Source organism: Poromitra crassiceps (genome assembly GCF_964638095.1).
Source record: "Poromitra crassiceps genome assembly, chromosome: 8".
Classification (NCBI taxonomy): Eukaryota; Metazoa; Chordata; class Actinopteri; order Beryciformes; family Melamphaidae; genus Poromitra; species Poromitra crassiceps.
In genome coordinates this window covers 24903416-24930056 of record NC_139629.1, presented here as the reverse complement: position 1 = coordinate 24930056, position 26641 = coordinate 24903416, and the positions used below count along the sequence as shown (strand labels likewise).

Here is a 26641-nt window from a genome sequence, read left to right as displayed (position 1 = left end):
CCTAAAGATCACAGCCGTGTGTACCGTAGCATCCCACCCAAAGCCTTGCTGCGTGTCCTCGGATTGGTGTGCAGCTTACATCACTCAACAGAAGTGGCACGAGAAATGGCACGCGAATTGGCCCCAGGCTTGGCATGGACAAAGGCAGACGTAGGGCCCTCGCATGCTGCGCTGGCCAAAAACCATTTAAGTAGCTATGCAAATCTTATATTTTTACTAAAATCATTATATTATCTATTGAAACCCGAAATAATATTTGAGATAGCTGTAAACGTAATAACTTCGACTTAATAAATCTGACATTGAGCCACTTTTGGAGAATGACTGTTTACAAAGAATAAAGCCGGTGTGAGACTGCATTTGCGGACTTATCAGGGATTCTCCTGGTGAAATATCTTGTAATGTGTGATCCCCTGTCGCAGCTCTGTCATATAATGACTCAAAGACTCCTGATTACAAGACAGACAGTTGTGCAGTGTGAAAGGAACACAGACTGATGACTGAGGAGGATCTTGTAAAGTCTGTACGTGCCATAAGGATCTGTTGTGGTGTGTGTGTCCTCTGGGAGCAGAGCATGGTGGAGGGGGACCTGCTAGACCCCGTGTTCCAGCAGCGTCTGGAGGAGGCTCGCACGCTGATCAGACAGGAGATCCAGAGGGAGCTGAAGATCAAGGAGGCCGCCGAGAGGCTGCGGAGGGCCCTCACCAACCGCAAGAGCCATGCCGACCTGGAGGGGGCGCTCAAGGCCTCCAGCCGTAAACTGGAGATGCTGCACTGGGAGCTACAGGAGCTGAACGCCAGGGCCATGGCCACAGAGAAGCACCAAACCACAGGTCACTACAGCTGCATATAGGTCACCACAGGTCACTACAGCTGCACATAGGTCACTACAGGTCACTACAGCTGCACATAGGTCACTACAGGTCACTACAGCTGCACATAGCTGGCCATATGAAATCTGATTTCTTTCTAAAAAAAAATCTTTTTTCAAATTCCCTTTTCTTTTTTTCCAAATTCATTTTTCTTCTTCTCCAAATTACATTTTCTCCCATAAGCTAACCTGCCGTGTGTGTCGTTATGTCCATGCAGGCTAAGCTAACCCGCTGTGTGTGTCGTTATGTCCATGCAGGCTAAGCTAACCCGCTGTGCGTGTCGTTATGTCCATGCAGGCTAAGCTAACCTGCCGTGTGTGTCGTTATGTCCATGCAGGCTAAGCTAACCCGCTGTGCGTGTCGTTATGTCCATGCAGCCTAAGCTAACCTGCCGTATGTGTCGTTATGTCCATGCAGGCTAAGCTAACCTGCTGTGTGTGTCGTTATGTCCATGCAGGCTAAGCTAACCTGCCGTGTGTGTCGTTATGTCCATGCAGGCTAAGCTAACCCGCTGTGCGTGTCGTTATGTCCATGCAGGCTAAGCTAACCTGCCGTATGTGTCGTTATGTCCATGCAGGCTAAGCTAACCTGCTGTGTGTGTCGTTATGTCCATGCAGGCTAAGCTAACCTACCGTGTGTGTCGTTATGTCCATGCAGACTAAGCTAACCCGCAGTGTGTGTCGTTATATCCATGCAGGCTAAGCTAACCTGCCGTATGTGTCGTTATGTCCATGCAGGCTAAGCTAACCTGTCGTGTGTGTCGTTATGTCCATGCAGGCTAAGCTAACCTGCCGTATGTGTCGTTATGTCCATGCAGGCTAAGCTAACCTGCCGTCACCGTGTGTGTCGTTATGTCCATGCAGGCTAAGCTAACCCGCCGTATGTGTCGTTATGTCCATGCAGGTTAAGCTAACCCGCCGTATGTGTCGTTATGTCCATGCAGGCTAAGCTAACCTGCCGTATGTGTCGTTATGTCCATGCAGGCTAAGCTAACCTGCCGTGTGTGTCGTTATGTCCATGCAGGCTAAGCTAACCCGCTGTGTGTGTCGTTATGTCCATGCAGGCTAAGCTAACCTGCCGTATGTGTCGTTATGTCCATGCAGGCTGCCAGGAGGCAGATGACAGCATCCAGTGGGAAGAGGCCACGCCCACGTCACCTTGTGCTGGCCGCCTCAGAACCCTGAGGAAGCAGCTGAGCCTGGAGACCAAGGTCAAACAGGGAGCCGAGAACATCATCCACACTTATGCCAGCAGCTTGGTCAAGGTGGCGACACACACACCCAACACACACACTCAACACACACACACACACACACACACACATCCCACTTACACAATCATTCAATCATATAACCATGTTGAAAATTATGTTTGGACTTTCTTTTTGTTTACAACTGAAATTACATGTTTGCAATTACGGAGCAAAAGTACAGAAAAAAGGTATCGTTGAGTAGCGGTACCGAAATCCAGGTACTGGTATCGGTTCAAATGTGAACGGCAGGCCTACCCAAACCTATACTGGTCTTTATGTCCTTAACTCATTTGCCGCCAGAGTTGAAAATAATAAGTCACCAGCCATCGCCAGGGTTTGTGAACATTTTCAGTGATTTTCCACGACCCACAGAATATTTTCTTCTATGACTATTTAAACACAGAATATCCCAAAAGACAGAACAAAGCCTCTACTTTGATGGGGAAAAAAGAGTTTGTTTCTCCGTTCTTTAGTTATCGACACATGAATGTGGGTTGTTTTCACTGACACCGTGCGTCTCACCAGAAAGATGAGAAAACTGCCTTTTTGTGCAGCAAAGCGGGCGGGGTGTTCACACCCGCACGGAGAGCGCACCATGGCGGGTCACACTCTCATCTTCTCCGTGAGAAGCTGGTGCTTCCTGGTACTCCATGTGTGGAGGTCTGGTGCTTCCTGGTACTCCATGTGTGGAGGTCTGGTGCTTCCTGGTACGTGTTCGGTGTTTACATAGTAATATCACACAATATTCTGTGGGCCTCGAGAAATCACTGAAAACGCTCTGAAACTCTGGCACTGGGAGCGTCCGTTCTCCAAAAGTGGCTGGCACTCAATGAGTTAATTACTTCCGTCTCACTATTTGGCTTTTGGGAAATGACTATACAAACACTACTCATCCCTTCATGTCTATTATTGAATTACTACACAATGCTTACACATTTACTACTGTATGCCTTCACAATCCTTATGGAATTACTACATCCTTGTATGTGTAGTGTTTTATCACTACTGATCACTATTGAATTTATTTTCATTTCTATACAAACCCTTTTGAATCACTATTGAAAACTGACACATTTGCTACTAGTTGCCTATTCAGTATCATGCTATATTATTGTGCATATAAATTATTCTTATCAAACAAGAATGAGCTTAAACAAGCTTGATTTCAAATCAATTTATTACATTGAATATTGTCCTATTTACACTTTAAATTTTTTTACTTTGCCTTGACGATCTTCAGAACAGATTGTTGGCTGCAGTCACACTTCTCCATCACGTAACCTATATGAGAAATGCACAGAACAGCCACCTGTAAGTCGCATGTGGGAATTTACAAACAGGCCAACCTCACGAGACGAGATTAAAAAAAATGCTTATTCTTACCAGCAACCGCCTCCAGTTTCCTGGTGGTGATCCACTTGACCTCCTTACAGTAAGCACCAGCCTGGCATTACTTTCACTCTGCAAATAAGTTGAACAACAGAAGCTGACATCAGGCTCCACTCACACACAGAGAGTCAACCACAACCACCCTACACACCCTCATATCTGATCGTGTATAAAGTATATTTGATGAAGTGAACACAGGCTAACAGGCGTAGATTAGCTTTAACTAGCTAACAGACCACGCTAGACTTGATGGTTTAGGAAAATGCCTTCTACTTACAGTTATCGTGTTGTCGCTGTCACACTGTCACAGTCGGATTCGTTGTGTTTCGGTGTTTTGAGCCTCTTTCTTCCTGAAAGTGCTCTGCTTGACATCTCGATTTAGTTTACAACATTGAAAAAGAAACATTTAGCTTTGCAGTTGTCATGAACTCTGTCTAGTTGGGTCTTGTCATTTCTTTGTGTGCTGCTTCCCTCCACATACCCCCCCCCCCCCCACACACACACACACACACACACAGACCCCACCACACACACAGACAGGCCTCCACCCCCCACACACAGACAGAACCCCACCCCCACATATACATCCCCCCACCCACCCAGACAGCCCCCCACCATCCACCCAGACAACCCCCCCCCCCCCCCACACACACACACACACACACAGACAGCCACCCCCCCATACACAAACTGCAATCTGAATTACTACAGAAAACCTCAATCTGCTTGCATTTGGTCATTCCTGCACTAAGACATAGATTGCATCTGAACAGTATCTCCCACTATGCTTATTTGATGAAATTGAAATTCTCTACACAAGTTGTGTATTTTCACCTATGCTATTAAACACCTTTACATGCATGGCCGTTTTACAAGCACTCTGGTTTGGACTTGTCCATTTGATCTTTCCAGGACCGAAAGATGCTGTCGACGGCCCAACAGATGCTCCAGGACAGCCGCACCAAGATGGAGCTGCTCCGCATGCAGATCATCAAAGTCAGCCAAGCCAGAGAGGGGGACCGGGAAGCCAGAGAGGGTCAGTAGAGAGGGGGACCGGGAAGCCAGAGAGGGTCAGTAGAGAGGGGGACCGGGAAGCCAGAGAGGGTCAGTAGAGAGGGGGACCGGGAAGCCAGAGAGGGTCAGTCTTATCAAGCCAGAGAGGGTCAGTCTTATCAAGCCATAGAGGGTCAGTCTTATCGACACATGTTTGCAGTCATTATTGTATTCGCATAAGCACACGGCATTTTAATATACCCATTATTAAAACTGTTAAAGCCCCTGGAAACCAAAAATAAATAGATTGTCACACCATAGAAAAATGTGGTATTAACCACCCAGCCAAATTGAAGGATAAAAAATATAATATATAAATATATATCTATTACAAATATATACAATTTGGTTTAAAAATAATGAAAAACAAAGCAGTACTCTGTGCTCTGAAACTGTGAGGGCTCACCCAAGAGAACAAAGCTGAAATCTTAGAGATTATCACTTTAAAATTATATAAAAAAAATAAAAATAAAATCGCAAGTGACCCTAATCATCTTCGGTAGTATTAAATTGTGTGTGGTGTAAAAAAAAAAATTCAGGCGACCCTATTTAGTGTCGAATAATTTTGGATGCATACTTGTATGCACATATGACACTTAATTACATAGTTAAAAGGTTATTGTGGATCTGGGTTTCCAGCGGCTTTAATAATGACAAATGGCATAGAAATAATCAAATAAGAAAAAAAAGATTGTTGTGCAAGTCTAATGTCTAATGAATCTGCCATCTGAGGATCTTGTCATTATAGTATTACTTTGAATTGTAACTTTGAGTGGGCAAGGCAAATGTTAGTGTTTGTCGTCGCACTAGTCTTCGCACTTGTCTTATTTCGACAGATTGACTCGGCACCAAATCAACCAAAAGGCTGCATGTTTGAGAAATGGCAGTAAATCATCAGGTGCATGTATCATAGTATTTTGAGTACGGGACCAGATAGAGTCATTCATTGAGGTCAAGCACACAGTTATTTAGCTAATGTTGTAATAGCTTGATATTGAGACAGTTTCGATGATGTGTGAAATGCCATCCATGGCCTCAGGTCGTCCCGTGGAGATGATCAGTCCTCTGGATCTGAGGATAGCCGAGCTCAGGCACCACCTGCAGATCGAGTCGGCCGTGGCAGAGGGGGCCAAGAACGTGGTGAAGCATCTGGGCTGTCATAAGATCCAGGACCGGCGGATACTTGCAGAGGTGAGGTGGGGGTACCAACTGGAGGCCTGGACCCCACTTGTAACAGGCAGTAGCAAGTAGAGGCTAAAACGGTACAGTAACATCTGCCATGAGTGTATTTGTTGACAATAGATGGATTGGCCTCAGCCCTACCTACTGGCCTACTCTGCATAGAAACTGAGCTCAGATCTTTGGCGTGTGTGTTTGTCTGTTCGTCAGGCCCAGGCTCGGATGCAGGAGTCCTGTCAGAAAGCGGATCTGCTGCGTCTCTCTCTGGAGAGGCGTCTGAGCGAGCTGCCTCAGGAGCATCCCCTACGCACCTCCATCAAGCAGGAGTTGCTGCTGGGGAGCATCCCGGCCTGCAGAGAGACCTCCAGAGAGCTCTCCTCCACTGGCTCGTCCTCCTTCTTCAAACCAGCCTGCCTCACAGGTTGACTCTGAGATTTCAAACACATTCTTTCCCAGCCGCCACTGTGTGTGTGTGTGTGTGTGTGTGTGTGTGTGTGTGTGTGTGTGTGTGTGTGTGTGTGTGTGTGTGTGTGTGTGTGTGTGTGTGTGTGTGCATGCTTGCGCGCGCGTGCGTGTGCGTGCGTGTGTGTCGGAACTACCACAGAAGCCATTTTGAGTACTTAGCCAGGTGTTTCTGTCTAGTCTCGCAGTGCCAGCCAACACAACTCTGAAAAGTGGTTAACCCCCACCCCCCAAGACAAAAAATGGATGCGTGACAGACATATGAATTGACCAACCACAGACCTCGTGGGCGGTGCATTGATTCGGAATGTGTGCATCAGCTAAATCGACCCGGGTGAAAACATCAAATGGCTCAAATGCCCACACATGCTGACTAAAACTGCAAGCTTTGGCTGCCTTCTGGCACACTTTCTGTAACGCAGCCTAAGCCTATCGCTACTTTTTAGTCGCTCCTTTTAGCGCTTCACAGTTCAGTCTCTTCACGGTGCTTCATGGCGTTCCACTGAACGCGTTTCCTTGCCGATCTGTAATATGGGAGGCTCGCTGTAAGACGCGCTGTATGACGCGCTGTATGACGTAACTTCCGTCACAGCCCAGCCACGCAGATTTCACCCCCAGCATCTGGACGGAGCGCCCCGGAAGTCTCTTGTGATTCAGAGACTTGTGATTCAGACCCTCCGTCGCTGGAAGCTTGCTGATGTCGATGGTGGGTCTGACCACGTGCGACTACTGTCAGTGTCTGTCTGTCTGTCTGTGGACAGATTTTGTGAACGCGATAGCCTCAAAACCGCCCAGATGCAGTCAGGAAGCTTGACAGGCGTGCAGTTGACATTGAAACGAAGGCCGAGTTTGAAAATGGGTGTGACCCGCGCAAGGGGACCTGGTATCACGGCTGGTGTGATCGCATCACAGATGGTCTCTAGTTATCTAACTTGGTTTAAAGCTTTAATATGTATTTTATCACCTTAGCTTTCTCTGTGATTTGTGGGACAGTTGTATCTTCTCCTTGAAGGATGACTGAATATCTGTCCAATTGAGTAAGATTAGCCGAGCAAAACCCTGTCGATTCCTGGACTGAAATGGAACCTGAGACAGTTGACATCTTAAGACTATTAATCATCTCATACATATTATTTACCAATGCATATTGTCGATTCTTTCTGCTTTCTCAAGGCTAAATTGACAGGTGTTATCTCTCTCCTCAGGTCGGTTGGAGGTGTGTCTGATGGGCTGTCAGGACCTGTTGGAGTCTGTCCCAGGCCGCTGTCGTGTGGCCAACCTCTCCGCCCCCCCAGGGAGCCCCTCCAACCCCTCCGGCCCTCCGGGGAGCCCCTCCGACGGGAAGCCTCTGAGGATGAGAGCCGGCCTGTCGGGACGCAACGCCAAGCCCGACGAGCTGTCCAGTAAGTGGATAGGAGGAAGGAACACACGCAGGAACATCTGCTTTTTGGTTTGCCACGTTACTTGCCTTTGTGTCAACGATTCAAACCATTACAACTGGCCAGTGTTGTGACTGCTGAGTTTGTCTTGTTTGTGTGTGTTCAGTGGAGATCAGCGCTGTGCTGACGGTGGACAGCAGGATCGAGGGGCGCACACACTGGAGGCTCCTGGGCAAAGAGGCCTGGGGCCAGAGCTTCAGCATCCAACTGGAACGGGTCAGTGACTTGTACTAGCCTGATATCAGACTGAATTGTTAACTGGTTAGGTTACACTCATTTCCATCTTCTAGTCTGATATTGCCCTCTGTAAGTTATTTCTATGAGGGGCATCCCCCAGAGGAATTGCAACCAATCACTAGAGACCAACATATATCGTAGGCCGCTGGGTATTGGCAAGGACCTCACGATACGATACGTATCACGATACATGGGTCGCGATACGATTGTATCACAATACATTGCGATACAATACATATTGCGATATATTGCAATACTCTACATAATTTACTGAAAATTTAAAAATAGAGCTAAACACGCTGTGCACCACCCAAGTAGTGTAATAATATGTACATCACTTTATATTGATAACTTAGTGGACAAATTGAGTCAAAACTACCCAGTGTTGAGTGTCTTACTGAACACACTGAAATAAAAAGTATTCTTATTGTGTCACTGAACCACACGGCTGTGCAAAAAAATCGATATGGCGATATATCACGATAGTTTTCGGAAATATCGATACAGTATTGCGGAAAAAAGTATCGCGATATATTGCCGTATCGATTTTATTGCACAGCCCTATCGGCCTGAGTCTGATATCAGTTAGATTTATCGGTCATGATATTTATCACTGCTAATGCTAAGCGTCTGTTGACAGGCCAAGGAGGAACACAGAGAGCCGTCTCTTCTCCTCTGGATCAGATCGATACTCTGGACCACAGTGGAAATAAGTCTTTGACTTTTCTGTGTTTTTTTTAATCCTCGTTAGTTATGGAATGTCATACTGTGGTTCTTTCCTGTGTCTGTGGGAAGGGGGGACTATTATATATTTGTGTGTTTCTTTTTAACTTTCAAATAAACCAAATAACCAAACACCACCTACTCTAGCCATGCAATCCCACTGACATCTGCACTAATCTGGCCATAAAAGCCTGCTCTGACATCTGGACTAATCTGGCATCGCTGTTTAAGTTACTTAAGTTACTACTGTATAGTCAGTGGAGTCAGCTTCCCAGTGCCCAGACTCTTGGCGGTAATGCGACATATGGATGCCGACCGCCATAAAGCACGAATCTTCTGCCTCCCCGCAGTGCCGCTCTGTAGTACCAGCGAATATAGACGGTTTTAACTTGACAACAATAACAACCGTCACAACCCACCTGAATATCCGGTCTACTTCCTGTATACATTGCACATTCTGATATTCGGCGCATATTAAATGTTAACGTTAGGCCGTGTCTCTGACAGACACAAACAATGTAGCCTATTTTCGGTCTTTATGTCTTTGAAATCTAATGTAAGTCGCTTTGGATAAAAGCGTCTGCTAAATGCAATAAAGTAAAGTAAAGTAAATAGCTAGCGGTAATGCAACATTTAAGGATGCCAACCGCCATGAAACACGGAAGAAGAAGCTGAGAAAAAGGAAGTGCTGTGGGGTTGCAGCTGGTGAAAACCGTCTATAAGAGTTCGGGTCCAGAACGCTAGTGAATATATAAGTAGTTTGACGTTTAGCATTAAAAATAAAAGCGACGCAATGTATGTTTTTAAAAGGCACCGCTGCACGGAAGTGGAAGTCCCGGGTGAAAGATCCGCACTGTGCAGGAAGCCTCAAAAAAAAGGTACGGCTGGCCCAGAGTCTATTTACGTGCCGAAATAGACTCTGGGTTCCCAGATTGAAATGTGTGTGATTTGGGGAAAGAGATAGTTCAGATATTCACTAGTTTGGGGGAATTTTAGGATTTTTCCCACTTTCCCAGAATCTGAAACTAATAAATGCCTTCAGACCGACCTTATGACGGACCTTTTATGTATTTGGTGTGGTCTGAAGTATGTCAAACAGCAATATTAGACTTATCTTGGCTGGCTTTTCAAGCTTTGTCTGAGGGGAGGCCCACAGTCTCAGACTTTAAAAAAAACGCCTGATCTACAGTAGGTGGGTTTCCAATCACCTGTTTTTATACACATTTTCGATTTGCACATTAAAAACCTCAGTGCAGGGGCCGTCCGGGTAGTGCAGCGGTAGATTCCCTGCCTACCAACACGAGGGTCGCAGGTTCGAGCCCCCTTGGTCGGGCGAACATACAGCACAGGCACACAATTGGCCGTGTCTGTGGGTGGGAAGCCGGATTAAGGGTATGTGTCCTGGCCGCTGCATTATTGCCCCCTCTGGTCGGTCGGGGCGCCTGTTCTGGTGGAGGGGAACTGGGGAGAATAGTGTGATCTTGCATCCTGCCGGTGAAACTCCAAACGAAACGAAGCGGAAGATGTCGGCATACCCTAAATACATTTGTAAGGTAAATGCACAGCACATCATTTGAATGAAGGTTTAGACCGCCTGTCACGCTGTGTCTGCAGACTGCAGGATTAACAGGCGACTCGCTTCTAGTATTTTTTTTTTCTTTTCTTTTTTCAATTTTTTATAAACACAAACAAAACAGACAAACAGGCTCAGACACAAGAAAAGAAAAGAAACAAAAACATACGAACATAATGAACATTCAATATTACAGTGGGGTTACCAGCCATGCAAGGTGCTTATGTGCTTGTAAGCGATGTACTTGGGATCTCACACAAGGGGGTCTATAGGAAACCAGCCGGGCGAGTCACCCGTCGCCCGTAACCTCATCGAGGTAGGCTAAAAATGGGTCCCATATAGTTTTGCTGATTTGCTGAAAATTCATTAAAAATGTGCGATACATTTGTATGGAAACCCAACTAGTTATTCTTCAAACGTTCCAGTTGAGTTGAGCTACTCTGCCACTTAAGTCTCTGTCACACAAGTTAAACTGCATTTCTCAGGTGTTGCTCAGTCAGACTAGAGGATCGACCTTTTCCTGTCTGTCACTGGAGAGGTACTGGGACATTTGTTACACCCTCAGGTGTTGCAGTGAGTTCAATCCAAATATCTATCACAGGACTAACGTGTCCACATATTACTTTCATCCATACAAAAGAGAAAGCTTTATGGCACACCCAACAAGCGCCAACAAATAAAAGGACCTATTAACCAAATGCTGTCAGCAGCACTGTGGAAATTTGACTAACACCCTTTGAAAAGCTATGTCTGCTCATCAACACAATCAAACACATTTAGAATGACTGCTTCCTGGTGTGAATGATATCACCTACACCCAGGCTTAATGGACGCTCTGATTGGTTGACAGTAGGGCATACTTAATGAGGTGCCTCATAGTCGGTCAGACAATACTCCGCTAGCTGCAGACAAAATCTCTGTGCCTCAATTGTTGCTGGGTGGCCAAGTTACAACACAAGTATTTGTTTCCTAAAGATAGAAACCGTGGATCATGGCACACATAGGCAAGGTTAGGCTCTCCCACCAAGCATGGTCTGCTTCCTGTGAGAACCTCATCATACCAACTACAGGATAGGGCAGGGATACTCAACTTGCTTTGCCCGGGGGCCACTTTCGTGAAATGATAGAAGGCCAGGGGCCAGTTAATAAACAATCAATATACATTTTTCTGTAGCGGATTGTAGGTTTTTGGGGTGTCAGCCGGAGTTGTGTTTGTGTTGTGCACACCGGATAGTTAGTTAGGTTAAGTACATACAGTACATAAGTGCCTGGGTAGCGAGCAGACGGCGGTATTTGACAATTTAGCAGCTACATCATAGATTATTGAAAGATATTCCATATTCCAGACTGAAATGCTATAACAGAAGTGGAGTATTGGCCAGAATGACATGAACATTTGGACACTTATTCAGCGGGTATCTTGCATGTTGCGTTCAGGTGCACTGTAATTTTTTTTTTTCCATTCCATCGCGGGCCACACAGGGGGCGCGGGCCGCCAGTTGAGTATCACTGGGATATGGCCACAAAGCATAAGGCATAAAACTTTATGGCTAAGCCTCATCAGATGGATAATGACATCTGATAGCCAGAACAGTCACAGTCAAGTGAGGGCAAACCACAGAGCTGGAGGTCTCATGTGTTTTTGCTGCTCCAGTCCAGAGAGCTGGAGATTGCGGTGTATTGGAGAGACTGGAGGGCCTTGTGTGCAGTCAAGTTCCTGCGCCTGGAGGACTTCCTGGACAACCAGCGACATGGCATGTGTCTCTGCCTGGAGCCCCAGGGCATGCTCTTCATCGAGGTTAGTTTAGCCTATGGGCCGCTCATTAACCCCTAACTTACCTGGACAGTGGTTTGTGCATGGGTGCCTTTGTTATTCATGTTGTAAAGCTTGGTTTGCTTATTTTGAGAATGATGGTGTGTATAGAGTCTATTTCTAGTTCCAGAGCTGATTTAATTTAAAAGGCAGTAAATATTTGGATGTATAACTGTATAACATCAGAACTAGGACTAATGGCGCATTCCTTTATGACAAAATAACTGGGATGTTGAGGCTAAATGACGTCACATCCGTTTTGTTAGCGTTCCATTTGCAGAAAACTTGAGCTGGGAAGTTCACTGTTCATTGGTCAGATCCAGTCGCTAGCCAGGCTAGCCATTGTTAGCAATAACAGTTGATAACATGGCATTTCGCGGCATTTTGCGCATACAAACACTGCAGCCTCATGTCCACACAGATAGATGTTATGCAGTGCTGTGTGTACAGCTGATTTAATGAGACACAAACAAGACAGAAGTGCTAAACAACATGACTACGATTATAACTACTGTTGTTGCGCGGCGCAGCCATCTTGGATTTTTGAGGTCGGTGCTGCTGAGGCTCCTACGAGTTTGGAATGGGAAATACCAGCTCTGGTGACGTCACCGTCCCAGCTCATGACCTTTGAAGTCGTAAGATTACCAGTTCCCAGTTATAAAGGAATGCACGATAAGTATTTTCCATGTTTGTATAGCCTGATCATAATCAACCCCACCATTGATTTCCAGGTGACCTTTATCAATCCTGTCATTGAGCGACACCCCAAACTACAAAGGCAGAGGAGGATTTTCCCTAAAGCAAAAGGTAGCAACATTTATAGTCATTGGATGACTTCAGTTATTTCCCCTGGTTTTCTTTACTTGTTGCCAGAGACAAAGTTTTGCCCCTCAGATTGATTCATACCTGTCGACATACCTGTTGAAGAGAAATAAGCTGCTTCCATTTCCATCTCATAGGGAAGGATTTCCTACGAGCCGCCCAGATGAACATGAACTTTGCCACTTGGGGCCGTTTGATGATGACTATCCTGCCTCCCTGCAACAACTCCCTGGAAGCTATGAGCCCCCCATTAGCCGAACCCCCCACGTCCACCACCTCTCCACCAGGGTAAGGTTCTGCGGTGTTGCTAGTAGGGATGGGGATCGAGACCCGAGAAGGACCTGGACCCGCTTCCAAATTTCTCAAAACTGGAAAATCAATACTGTAAGGTCCAAGCTTATCGATACTGCTATTGAGACTAGCGGGTCCGATATATCCAACTGAGAGCTTCTATAAAATTGATTAACTTTTATGAAGGGATAAAAATGGAACATAATGAGCCCTAAGCACCGCCCACTTCCACCCCAGCCTCAGCAAACAGAAAAACAGGGAAATGGCAATATTAAGGATTTAGGTTGAAACTAATGTCTACAACTTCTTGATGCTTGCAATTACGTACATAAACCCTAAATGACATAGTTGGAAGCTTTTGGTGCATTTTGCTTGCCAGGTTCTTTAAATGTCACGGCCGTGTTATGAGTTTTTCAGATAGTCGCTGTTTGAATGTATTTCATGGCCGTGGGTCACATGGTCACATGTTTTGGGCTTTCAGAGAAGCTGCTGTGGTGAAACTGAACTTCACAGAAGAGCAGCCCATAAGACCTCCACGCCAGAACACGGGGAGGAGCGTGAAGGACACTCCACTGGTAAACATTCAGTTCTCTGTCTTATAACAGAAAGGCTTTGGAACAGTTGGCCTGTTTGTGGGGATGCATCAATATTGATACTAGTAAATCATCCCAAAGTTGTATCATGAAAATAATTAAATAAATAAATATATATATATTGTAAGGAATTTAGATAGAAATATGGATTTTGATATCGCTATTGATTCAATAAGTTGATATCAAAAACCTCAGGACACCACCACGTTGATAAGTAAATTTTATATTACCACTGCCGTAGGTCACATATATATATATATATATATATATATATATATATATATATATATATATATATATATATATATATATATATATATATATAAATAAATAAATAAATAATAGTGACTTGTTTACCCCTCCACTCATATAAGGATATATACTATACTCTGGATATGTATTTGAAAATTGGTTTAGAACTTAGAGACCATGTCAGCAGTGGAAAACGTGTGGTCAGCTCATGGTCAGGTTCTTCTATCTTTTTGCCGGACCCGGAATGGGCTGGCCAAGAAACGTCTCAGTGCCTTACTGACTGTCTGCCTGTCTGTCTGTTTGACCAACTGTCTGTGCATCGGTCTATCTGTCTGACTGACTGTCTTACTGACTGTCTGACTGACTGACTGCAGGGTGTCCGTGTCGGTCAATGTGTCCTGCCAGATTTCAGTGTGCCGGACAAATTGGATTAATTCTGGTCAAATATTAGATCTGTGTTTGTTGAGCTTAAAAACAATTGATATCAGGCTATAGCCTATAAAGCACATAATCAAGGCAGGTAGATTTAGCTTATATAAGTTTTTAATTGAAAAGTAAAGTAGGCTACAGTACTTTATACATTCTATTCATTCAAAATAAAATAAGTCCCATCAATTATAGAATCACATGCATAGGGCCTATTGGGGCAACACATAAACACAAATAATTTCCTACAACTGTAGGCCTACATATATTATCAGATAAAAGAAATGGAATAAAAACTCTTTACTAATCAAGATTCAAGATTGCTTTATTTGTCCTTTTTTTGTCCTTGCAAAAATACAAAAAACAGCATTTTGTACCGCACTGATATCTCTGCTTGTTGGTATGCAGGTGCGGCCGGTAGCCACTGTCCACCTGTGTAGAGCCTGCCGATGCTGCGAGGCGCACTGCCTTCAATCCGAGCGCATGCTTCCTAACTGCGGCTATATCATGCACATCATAAAAATGTTTACTTAATAGAAGGAGATAATGTGGAAATTAAATTTTAGACTATTTTAATAGAATTCAAATTGTGCTCAGAGGAAATTATTTTCACCAGACTTTGTGACCGGAGAGATTTAAATGTGTCAGACTAACAGATTTTGCCGGTAAAAACAACAACACGAACATGGTAATTACCAGCTAATGGAAACCCTGGCTGCCCATTACTGAAACCTGCATGTGTGATGAGTGAGCCGCCGCAGCAGCAGTCTGGCTCCGGCCAACTCGGCTGCTTGGCCACATCTTTTTCTGTGTTTTTCTCTTTGGGATCATTCAGTTGTCCTATTGGTTCATTTGGGTTGTCTGTTTGCCTCCCTCAAAAACAGTCTGCAACAGAGAACCAGAGCCACAAGTGGAAGGGACAAGCCGTTCATCCCACTCCAAAGTAAGTCGCACTGAGAATGACTGCATGTTGTGTAGGGGTGGGAATCACCAGATGCCCACGATACGATACTGAAACGATACTTGAGTCACGATACGATAGTATTGCGATACTGCGATATTTTCGATATTGCGATATATCGATATTGCGATATTGAATATTTCGATATATTGCGATTTCTTACATTTTCAACTGCAAATGATGTCCCCAAAGGAAAACTTTGTCAACATCTGGTTTATATAAGAACAATTTTTCAGTCTGTACATCTGACTTCAACCATTTTATTGCAGCAACATTGTCAAGTAGACAGACCAACAACTTTCATAAAGTCATGTCATAGTTGCATGCACCTGACAAACTGAACTGTTTTTTACAGTCTACTTACAGTCCACCTTAACTGGATGTGTGTGTGGACTACTGTACTTATGTAGTTTTTGCAACTTCACTTCACTTACACAAAACATCTTGTGCAGCCCATTCAGTAACTGGGGAATTTGTAAATTACTGTTATGACAAAACTGTTACTGTTAAAACAAAATGAAAATATGCTACCGTTTGTTTACTGCTGGCCTTGGAACTAAAGTTTATAGTAGCCCGGTGGCCTGGCATGGCCTGCAAAAAAAAAAAAAAAAAAAAAAAAATTTTTTTTGCAATATCGATACTTGGCGTCCAAATATCGATACAATATCGTCAGGCAAAATATCGCGATACTGTGGTGTATCGATTTTTTCCCCCACCCCTAATGTTGTGTGAGATGCAACACTGCACAATGTGCCAGTGCCACACAGTAGGGCAGTCCTATTCAACTGGCGGTTTAGTGTGGACCACATCAAAACATGCACAAGGGCAAGTGAGCTGCTATACAACATATAGGTAGGGATGCACCGATCCACATTTTTTCACTTCCGATACCTGAATTTGGATATCTGCTGATACCGATATTATTTCCGATACCGATATTTTTCTTGAATATACAGTATAGGCAAAGATTTGGCCAATTAAAGTTTTTTTTATATATACCTTGCAAAAAGCAGACAAAATTAAGAAAATATACAAGGCAAAGAAGGATACTATTATACATGGGCAAATTATGGCCAGCGCTGGAATTGCAATTTCTTTTTTCTTTTTTCTTTTTTCCATCCATTCCGATCCGATTTGTGAATTATGTCAGTATCGGCACCTGATACCGATATTGGATCGGATCGGTCCCATCCCTACATATAGGTGGTGTTGCAGTTAATTAAATTGGTAGAAGTGGTTGGTTCTGTGGTCTGTAGATGTTTGAGTGTGTACTGTAGGATGCTGTCATAGTGATGTTTGAGTGTGTACTGTAGGATGATGTCATAGTGATGTTGGAGTGTGTACTGTAGGATGATGTCATAGTGATGTTTGAGTGTGTACTGTAGGATGATGTCATAGTGATGTTTGAGTGCGTACTGTAGGATGCTGTCATAGTGATGTTTGAGTGTGTACTGTAGTGATGTTTGAGTGTGTACTGTAGGATGATGTCATAGTGATGTTTGAGTGTGTACTGTAGGATGCTGTCATAGTGATGTTTGAGTGTGTACTGTAGGATGCTGTCATAGTGATGTTGGAGTGTGTACTGTAGGATGCTGTCATAGTGATGTTTGAGTGCGTACTGTAGTGATCTTTGAGTGTGTACTGTAGGATGATGTCATAGTGATGTTTGAGTGTGTACTGTAGGATGCTGTCATAGTGATGTTTGAGTGCGTACTGTAGTGATGTTTGAGTGTGTACTGTAGGATGCTGTCATAGTGATGTTGGAGTGTGTACTGTAGGATGCTGTCATAGTGATGTTTGAGTGCGTACTGTAGTGATGTTTGAGTGTGTACTGTAGGATGCTGTCATAGTGATGTTGGAGTGTGTACTGTAGGATGATGTCATAGTGATGTTGGAGTGCGTACTGTAGGATGCTGTCATAGTGATGTTTGAGTGTGTACTGTAGGATGATGTCATAGTGATGTTTGAGTGTGTACTGTAGGATGCTGTCATAGTGATGTTTGAGTGTGTACTGTAGGATGCTGTCATAGTGATGTTGGAGTGTGTACTGTAGGATGCTGTCATAGTGATGTTGGAGTGTGTACTGTAGGATGCTGTCATAGTGATGTTTGAGTGTGTACTGTAGGATGCTGTCATAGTGATGTTGGAGTGTGTACTGTAGGATGCTGTCATAGTGATGTTGGAGTGTGTACTGTAGGATGCTGTCATAGTGATGTTTGAGTGTGTACTGTAGGATGATGTCATAGTGATGTTTGAGTGTGTACTGTAGGATGATGTCATAGTGATGTTTGAGTGTGTACTGTAGGATGATGTCATAGTGATGTTTGAGTGTGTACTGTAGGATGATGTCATAGTGATGTTTGAGTGTGTACTGTAGGATGCTGTCATAGTGATGTTTGAGTGCGTACTGTAGGATGCTGTCATAGTGATGTTGGAGTGTGTACTGTAGGATGCTGTCATAGTGATGTTTGAGTGTGTACTGTAGGATGATGTCATAGTGATGTTTGAGTGTGTACTGTAGGATGCTGTCATAGTGATGTTTGAGTGCGTACTGTAGGATGCTGTCATAGTGATGTTTGAGTGACTGTAGGATGATGTCATAGTGATGTTTGAGTGCGTACTGTAGGATGATGTCATAGTGATGTTTGAGTGTGTACTGTAGGATGATGTCATAGTGATGTTTGAGTGTGTACTGTAGCATGCTGTCATAGTGATTGCAGTTGCCACATCTGTAGGTGCTCAACAGTCTCCTGAGCCAAGACTGGTTGTGCTCAGCCGGCAGGTAGCTGCTGTGTGTCGCTCTTAACCTCATCTAAGTAGGCTAGAAATGGGTCCCAGATAATTGCGAATTTCCTAAATGAACTGGTCCTCAGGAACCGGAGTCTCTCCATTATGTATAACCGAGACCATGTCCGTCAGCCACAGCTGAAAAGAAGGTGGAGAGGGGGACTTCCACTCCTTCAGAATGAGTCTCTTGGCGATAGTCGTCCCCTGCGTCAGAGACTGTTGTACAGCCGTAGGGAGCAGCAGCTGAAGATGGCGAGCTCCGCCTCCGGCTGAAGGGTTATTTTATAGGCCTTAGAGTACCAATCAAATATTTTGGCCCAGAATCCAGATAGTGAAGGACTAAACCAAAAAGCGTGGGATAGTGTACCCTCTTAGAACAAGTACATTGATATAGAAAATAGAAAAAGAGAAAAGATGAAGAACAGCAGCTCTACAGGTTACTTGCCTCAAACCATGACGACTGTGTCGATGTCTCCCGGGAAGCGACGACTTGTGGCAGTTAACGTCGACACGTCGATGCATCGACATGCATCCCCTACCACACAGGTGGCTAGCAGTCAGAAAAGAGAAGTCGGTTACTTTCTTGGGTGTCAATATATAAATTCTGGGAAAAAAACAAGTGCTCAATTTTCTTCCATGCTATTACTGCAATGGGAAAAATGAAAATGTCTAAAGATAAGTTGGTCATTTTAAAATGACCAGCTGCACGAAAATGTTGGTATGAGTGGTTGGTATGACAGTGGGAAGGAGACACTGATGTTTCAAGGTACAAAAGCCGTGATGGTTAAAAACAGTAGAAGTTTGATGATTTTAAATGTGATGGCACACAGACAGCATGGACTCGTGTGTCATGTGATGCACACAGACAGCATGGACTCATGTGTCATGTGATGCACACAGACAGCATGGACTCATGTGTCATGTGATGCACACAGACAGCATGGACTCATGTGTCATGTGATGGCACACAGACAGCATGGACTCATGTGTCATGTGATGCACACAGACAGCATGGACTCATGTGTCATGTGATGCACACAGACAGCATGGACTCATGTGTCATGTGATGCACACAGACAGCATGGACTCATGTGTCATGTGATGCACACAGACAGCATGGACTCATGTGTCATGTGATGGCACACAGACAGCATGGACTCATGTGTCATGTGATGCACACAGACAGCATGGACTCATGTGTCATGTGATGGCACACAGACAGCATGGACTCCTGAAACTTTGAGATGCTTTGAACTTGACTTTCTCTCCACAGCCTGAAAGGAGGACTGCAGATGGAAGACTTCAACTGCATCTCCGTTCTGGGAAGAGGCCACTTTGGAAAGGTGCTCTTTTCACATCCTGTACCTTTTTTGCCTTATCTACCCCTTGAGCTGTTTTGCCAGTAGTACCTCCTCACTCATGCCAATAGTACCTCCTCACTCATGCCAATAGTACCTCCTCACTCATGCCTATAGTACTCCCTCACTCATGCATGTTCTTTGTGGCACTGTGGCCGGTGGATCGGCGGACGTACAAGTAGTCTAAATCCAGACAAAATATATTTGTCACTGAACTGCCGGTGTTTGGGCTTGGCCCCTTTCTCTTTTTTGTCACCGGGGTCCCTTAAATCTGAATCTGGATCGACAGCAACTGGACGTTTGCTCTTTTTTGTATCATTGGTCGATGCCATTTTATGGTCAGAAGAGAACCTTTACCCTCGAATGTAATGTCAGTACTTTCCCTAGAGCTCCTCCCTGATGGTCAACCTTCAGTACTACAATAACAAGCAAAATCCTAATAATTTAGATAGATAGATAGATAGATAGATAGATAGATAGATAGATAGATAGATAGATAGATAGATAGATACTGAGAATAAGTAGGAAAGATGGTATTCTAAAGATTAAAGAAATTATTAGATTTTCTGTTTATAATCTCCTGGCCTCAAGGCCGTAGCATAATAACTACACACCCAGTGAGATGCTAGGGGGGTGAAATCTGTCAGTCTTCTTCTTTATTCCCCAGTGAGTTGGGATTGGGCCAAAGCCACATGTGAGATGTCTTAAGCACTTTTATTAATATAAAAGGAATTTCCGCACACTTGAATCTGTACAGATTTCACATAAGCACTTTTATTAAAACAAGATAGGGCTGGGTGATATGGACAAAATCAAATATCACAAAATCTTTGACCAAATACTGTACATCGATATCAATATAGGCCGATAGGCCACGCCCACGCAGCAGCTGAGCTGCGGGCAAGGCGATCAATGCCTAGTATCACCATATTACCATAACCAACATCTAAGACCATCTAGTCTCATATCACCATATTACCATATCCGAAATGTAAGACAATATCTACAGTAGTCTCATATTACCATATCCAACATCTAAGACCATAATATAGCCTCATATCACCATATTACCATATCCAAAATCTAGTCTCATATCACAAATTCGATATATCAATATAATGCCCAGCCCTACCAGACATACTAGAATACTGTACAATACTGTGCATCTCATGTGTCTCTTACCTTTCCTTGCTGCACCAAGGTGCTGCTGGCAGAGAATAAGAAGTCAGGTGACCTGTACGCCATCAAAGCCCTGAAGAAAGGAGACATCATCACACGTGACGAAGTGGACAGGTAAGCCCCGCTCAGCTTGAACACAGGGCAAAATGCCAGCTGCTAGCGTCCTCTTGTAACCAATATTATGAATGAGTTATGGTTGTAAATCAACCAATATAGCGGAAAACAATCCCAGAATGCAATGCGCAATCACTTTCCGAGCCCAATTAGTCACAGCACATATGAACTGTGCTCTCTTTAATATAGTGGGTTGTCGAGTCTCCTTGCATTAAATGCTTTGTACTGAAACTAACTGCAGGTGCTCTTTTTTGCCGCAAAATAAAGTATATTTAAGAACCATTAATATTCTGAATAAGAGGTTGAAAATTATTTTGGGTTAAATATGACATTAACCTCTATAAAGTATGTCTGCGTCTGGTCCTGTTCAGCCTCATGTGTGAAAAGAGGATCTTTGAAACCATCAAGGCGTCACACCATCCCTTCCTGGTGCACCTGCATGGCTGCTTCCAGACGGCCGAGCACGTCTGCTTTGTCATGACCTACTCCCCCGGAGGAGACCTCATGACGCACATTCACGCCAGCATCTTCAGCGAGAAGCAGGCGCGGTGAGCACACCTCACATGCTGCCAACACATGGAAATAACACGCTCAAAACACAGACAGAACACGCTCAAACACATGGAAAGAACACGCTCAAAACACAGACAGAACACGCTCAAACACATGGAAAGAACACGCTCAAAACACAGACGGAACACGCTCAAACACATGGAAATAACACGCTCAAAACACATGGAAATAACACGCTCAAAACACAGACAGAACACGCTCAAACACATGGAAAGAACATGCTCAAAACACAGACAGAACACGCTCAAACACATGGAAAGAACACGCTCAAACACATGGAAATAACACGCTCAAAACACAGACAGAACACGCTCAAACACATGGAAATAACACGCTCAAAACACATGGAAATAACACGCTCAAAACACAGACAGAACACGCTCAAACACATGGAAAGAACATGCTCAAAACACAGACAGAACACGCTCAAACACATGGAAAGAACACGCTCAAACACATGGAAATAACACGCTCAAACACATGGAAATAACACGCTCAAACACATGGAAAGAACACGCTCAAAACACAGACGGAACACGCTCAAACACATGGAAAGAACACGCTCAAACACATGGAAAGAACACGCTCAAACACATGGAAAGAACACGCTCAAAACACATGGAAAGAACACGCTCAAAACACAGACAGAACACGCTCAAACACATGGAAAGAACACGCTCAAACACATGGAAAGAACACGCTCAAAACACATGGAAAGAACACGCTCAAACACATGGAAAGAACACGCTCAAACACATGGAAAGAACACGCTCAAACACATGGAAAGAACACGCTCAAACACATGGAAAGAACATGCTCAAAACACAGACAGAACACGCTCAAACACATGGAAAGAACATGCTCAAAACACAGACAGAACACGCTCAAACACATGGAAAGAACACGCTCAAACACATGGAAATAACACGCTCAAACACATGGAAATAACACGCTCAAACACATGGAAAGAACACGCTCAAAACACAGACGGAACACGCTCAAACACATGGAAAGAACACGCTCAAACACATGGAAAGAACACGCTCAAACACATGGAAAGAACACGCTCAAAACACATGGAAAGAACACGCTCAAAACACAGACAGAACACGCTCAAACACATGGAAAGAACACGCTCAAACACATGGAAAGAACACGCTCAAAACACATGGAAAGAACACGCTCAAACACATGGAAAGAACACGCTCAAACACATGGAAAGAACACGCTCAAACACATGGAAAGAACACGCTCAAACACATGGAAAGAACATGCTCAAAACACAGACAGAACACGCTCAAACACATGGAAAGAACATGCTCAAAACACAGACAGAACACGCTCAAACACATGGAAAGAACACGCTCAAACACATGGAAATAACACGCTCAAACACATGGAAATAACACGCTCAAACACATGGAAAGAACACGCTCAAAACACAGACGGAACACGCTCAAACACATGGAAAGAACACGCTCAAACACATGGAAATAACACGCTCAAACACATGGAAAGAACACGCTCAAAACACATGGAAAGAACACGCTCAAAACACAGACAGAACACGCTCAAACACATGGAAAGAACACGCTCAAACACATGGAAAGAACACGCTCAAAACACATGGAAAGAACACGCTCAAACACATGGAAAGAACACGCTCAAACACATGGAAAGAACACGCTCAAACACATGGAAATAACACGCTCAAACACATGGAAAGAACACGCTCAAACACATGGAAAGAACACGCTCAAACACATGGAAATAACACGCTCAAACACATGGAAAGAACACGCTCAAACACATGGAAAGAACACGCTCAAACACATGGAAAGAACACGCTCAAACACATGGAAAGAACACGCTCAAAACACATGGAAAGAACACGCTCAAAACACAGACAGAACACGCTCAAACACATGGAAAGAACACGCTCAAAACACATGGAAATAACACGCTCAAAACACAGACGGAACACGCTCAAACACATGGAAAGAACACGCTCAAACACATGGAAAGAACACGCTCAAAACACAGACGGAACACGCTCAAACACATGGAAAGAACACGCTCAAACACATGGAAAGAACACGCTCAAAACACATGGAAATAACACGCTCAAAACACAGACAGAACACGCTCAAACACATGGAAAGAACACGCTCAAAACACATGGAAATAACACGCTCAAAACACAGACGGAACACGCTCAAACACATGGAAAGAACACGCTCAAACACATGGAAATAACACGCTCAAACACATGGAAAGAACACGCTCAAACACATGGAAAGAACACGCTCAAAACACATGGAAATAACACGCTCAAAACACAGACGGAACACGCTCAAACACATGGAAAGAACACGCTCAAACACATGGAAAGAACACGCTCAAAACACATGGAAAGAACACGCTCAAAACACATGGAAATAACACGCTCAAAACACAGACGGAACACGCTCAAACACATGGAAAGAACACGCTCAAACACATGGAAATAACACACTCAAAACACATGGAAAGAACACGCTCAAAACACAGACGGAACACGCTCAAAACACAGACGGAACACGCTCAAACACATGGAAAGAACACGCTCAAACACATGGAAAGAACACGCTCAAAACACATGGAAAGAACACGCTCAAAACACATGGAAATAACACGCTCAAAACACAGACGGAACACGCTCAAACACATGGAAAGAACACGCTCAAAACACATGGAAATAACACGCTCAAACACATGGAAAGAACACGCTCAAAACACATGGAAATAACACGCTCAAACACATGGAAAGAACACGCTCAAACACATGGAAATAACACACTCAAAACACATGGAAAGAACACGCTCAAAACACAGACGGAACACGCTCAAAACACAGACGGAACACGCTCAAACACATGGAAAGAACACGCTCAAACACATGGAAAGAACACGCTCAAAACACATGGAAAGAACACGCTCAAAACACATGGAAATAACACGCTCAAAACACAGACGGAACACGCTCAAACACATGGAAAGAACACGCTCAAAACACATGGAAATAACACGCTCAAAACACAGACGGAACACGCTCAAACACATGGAAAGAACATGCTCAAACACATGGAAATAACACACTCAAAACACACAGAAATAACATGCTCAGACACACGGAAATAACACACTCAAAACACACAGAAATAACATGCTCAGACACACGGAAATAACACACTCAAAACACACAGAAATAACATGCTCAGACACATGGAAATAACACACTCAAAACAGAAATAACACGCTCAAAACACAGACGGAACACGCTCAAACACATGGAAAGAACACGCTCAAAACACATGGAAATAATATGCTCATAACACACGGAAATAACACACTCAAAACACACAGAAATAACATGCTCAGACACACGGAAATAACACACTCAAAACACACAGAAATAACATGCTCAGACACACGGAAATAACACACTCAAAACAGAAATAACACGCTCAAAACACAGACGGAACACGCTCAAACACATGGAAAGAACACGCTCAAAACACATGGAAATAATATGCTCATAACACACGGAAATAACACACTCAAAACACACAGAAATAACATGCTCAGACACACGGAAATAACACACTCAAAACAGAAATAACACACTCAAAACAGAAATAACACACTCAAAACAGAAATAACACACTCAAAACAGAAATAACATGCTCAAAACACATGGAAATAACACGCTGAAAACACACAGAAATAACATGCTCAAAACACACAAATAACAAGCTCAAAACATGGAAATAACAAGCTCAAAGCACAGAAATAAGACATCACACGTTCACAACACGGAAACGTCACGTCACGCTGAAAACACGGAAATAACACGCTGCAAACACGGAAATAACACCAACATCCAGTACTGTTCTACATGTCATCTTCAATTCCTTTTTCTATTTAAAGGTTTTATTCTTCGTGTGTGCTGCTGGGCCTGGAGTTTCTCCACCTCAACAGGATTGTTTACAGGTAAGTCCTATTCAAACTGACCTCAGATCACTTATTACAGGTAAGTCCTATTCAAACTGATTATTCAAACTGACCTCAGATCACTTATTTGGTGTCACCCTGCATTGCAAGAGCCTGCCTGTCCTTCACAGACTCTGGCTCTCCCTCTCTGTCTGCTTTTCTCTGTCTCTCTGTATAGCCGTTTTCACACATGTGCTTTATACCGGGAAATGACCAGAAAGCGGTGTAATGCCTTCATGTGGGAAAGTTGTTTTCCGGCACAAGCGCGCCCCCGCGATCGCTGATCTTTTACTACCTCCTAGGTAGTGACATGACCGGTATGCTGGCAGAGCGACTCAAGTGTGAAACGTGTCAAGTCATTTGCCGGTCCTTCTCTCATGGGCGAGGTGTACACACGTTGCTTAACGTTCCAGCGTGCATAATCTAATCATTCTAATCATTCGCGCACATCAAAGCAAACTGGCGAAATGATCTTCTCGTCTCCTCTTGTCTCTGTTTTTGTCTGTCTCTCTGTTTGTCTGTGTCTCTCTCTCAGGGATCTGAAGCTGGATAATCTGCTCATGGATGCAGATGGCTTTGTCAGGATCGCAGACTTTGGCTTGTGCAAGGAAGGTAAACCATCAGAGAGGGTTAAGTGTGTGTGTGTGTGTGTGCGTGTGTGTATGTGTTTGATCAGGATATGGTGTGTGTGTGTGTGTGTGTGTGTGTGTGTGTGTGTGTGTGTGTGTGTTTGATCAGGATATGATGTATGTGTGTGTGTGTCTGTTTGATCAGGATATGATGTGTGTGTATGAATAAGTAAGTAAGCCTGTGTCTGTATGTAGGAATGGGCCACGGGGACCGCACGACAACGTTCTGCGGCACACCCGAGTTCCTGGCCCCCGAGGTGCTGACCGACAACAGCTACACCCGCAGTGTGGACTGGTGGGGGTTGGGGGTCCTCCTCTATGAGATGCTGGTGGGGGAGGTCAGTCCTCAAACAAACAAACGGCCCTGTACTCAAGTCTCCACAAGCCACTTACTTTTAATTAAATGTTCTAATGTAATTAACCTACATCAGAGATATAGGAAAACAATTCTCCACTCCATGGAAAAACCTTGTGTTATGTTCTTTCTTCTTCTTCTGTGGTGTTTTATGGCAGTTGGCATCCTTTATGTTGCATTACGTCCTCCTTCTGGATTTATCCATCCACTGTTTCCCTGCATTCTGTAAAAGCCGATCGGTTCCTCTTCTCTTCCTCTGACCCTTGCCCCTTTCGGA

At 44.1% G+C, this 26641-nt stretch overlaps 1 protein-coding gene across 2 annotated transcripts in view; it reads left to right on the top strand.

The window, feature by feature from the left end:
- pkn3 (protein kinase N3) overlaps positions 1–26641 on the top strand; it is a 33716-nt gene that overhangs the window by 2723 nt on the left and 4352 nt on the right. For both annotated transcript variants that reach the window (XM_083642123.1, XM_083642124.1), the window contains exons 2-19: positions 572–833; positions 1976–2136; positions 4426–4549; positions 5606–5757; positions 5956–6166; positions 7413–7610; positions 7753–7862; positions 11834–11977; positions 12724–12799; positions 12952–13102; positions 13587–13680; positions 15261–15319; positions 19398–19467; positions 20684–20775; positions 21147–21323; positions 25318–25380; positions 25916–25992; positions 26205–26347. In XM_083642123.1, coding sequence (XP_083498249.1) covers positions 572–833; positions 1976–2136; positions 4426–4549; positions 5606–5757; positions 5956–6166; positions 7413–7610; positions 7753–7862; positions 11834–11977; positions 12724–12799; positions 12952–13102; positions 13587–13680; positions 15261–15319; positions 19398–19467; positions 20684–20775; positions 21147–21323; positions 25318–25380; positions 25916–25992; positions 26205–26347 — 2364 coding nt within the window. The remainder of the gene's footprint in view (positions 1–571; positions 834–1975; positions 2137–4425; positions 4550–5605; positions 5758–5955; positions 6167–7412; positions 7611–7752; positions 7863–11833; positions 11978–12723; positions 12800–12951; positions 13103–13586; positions 13681–15260; positions 15320–19397; positions 19468–20683; positions 20776–21146; positions 21324–25317; positions 25381–25915; positions 25993–26204; positions 26348–26641) is intronic.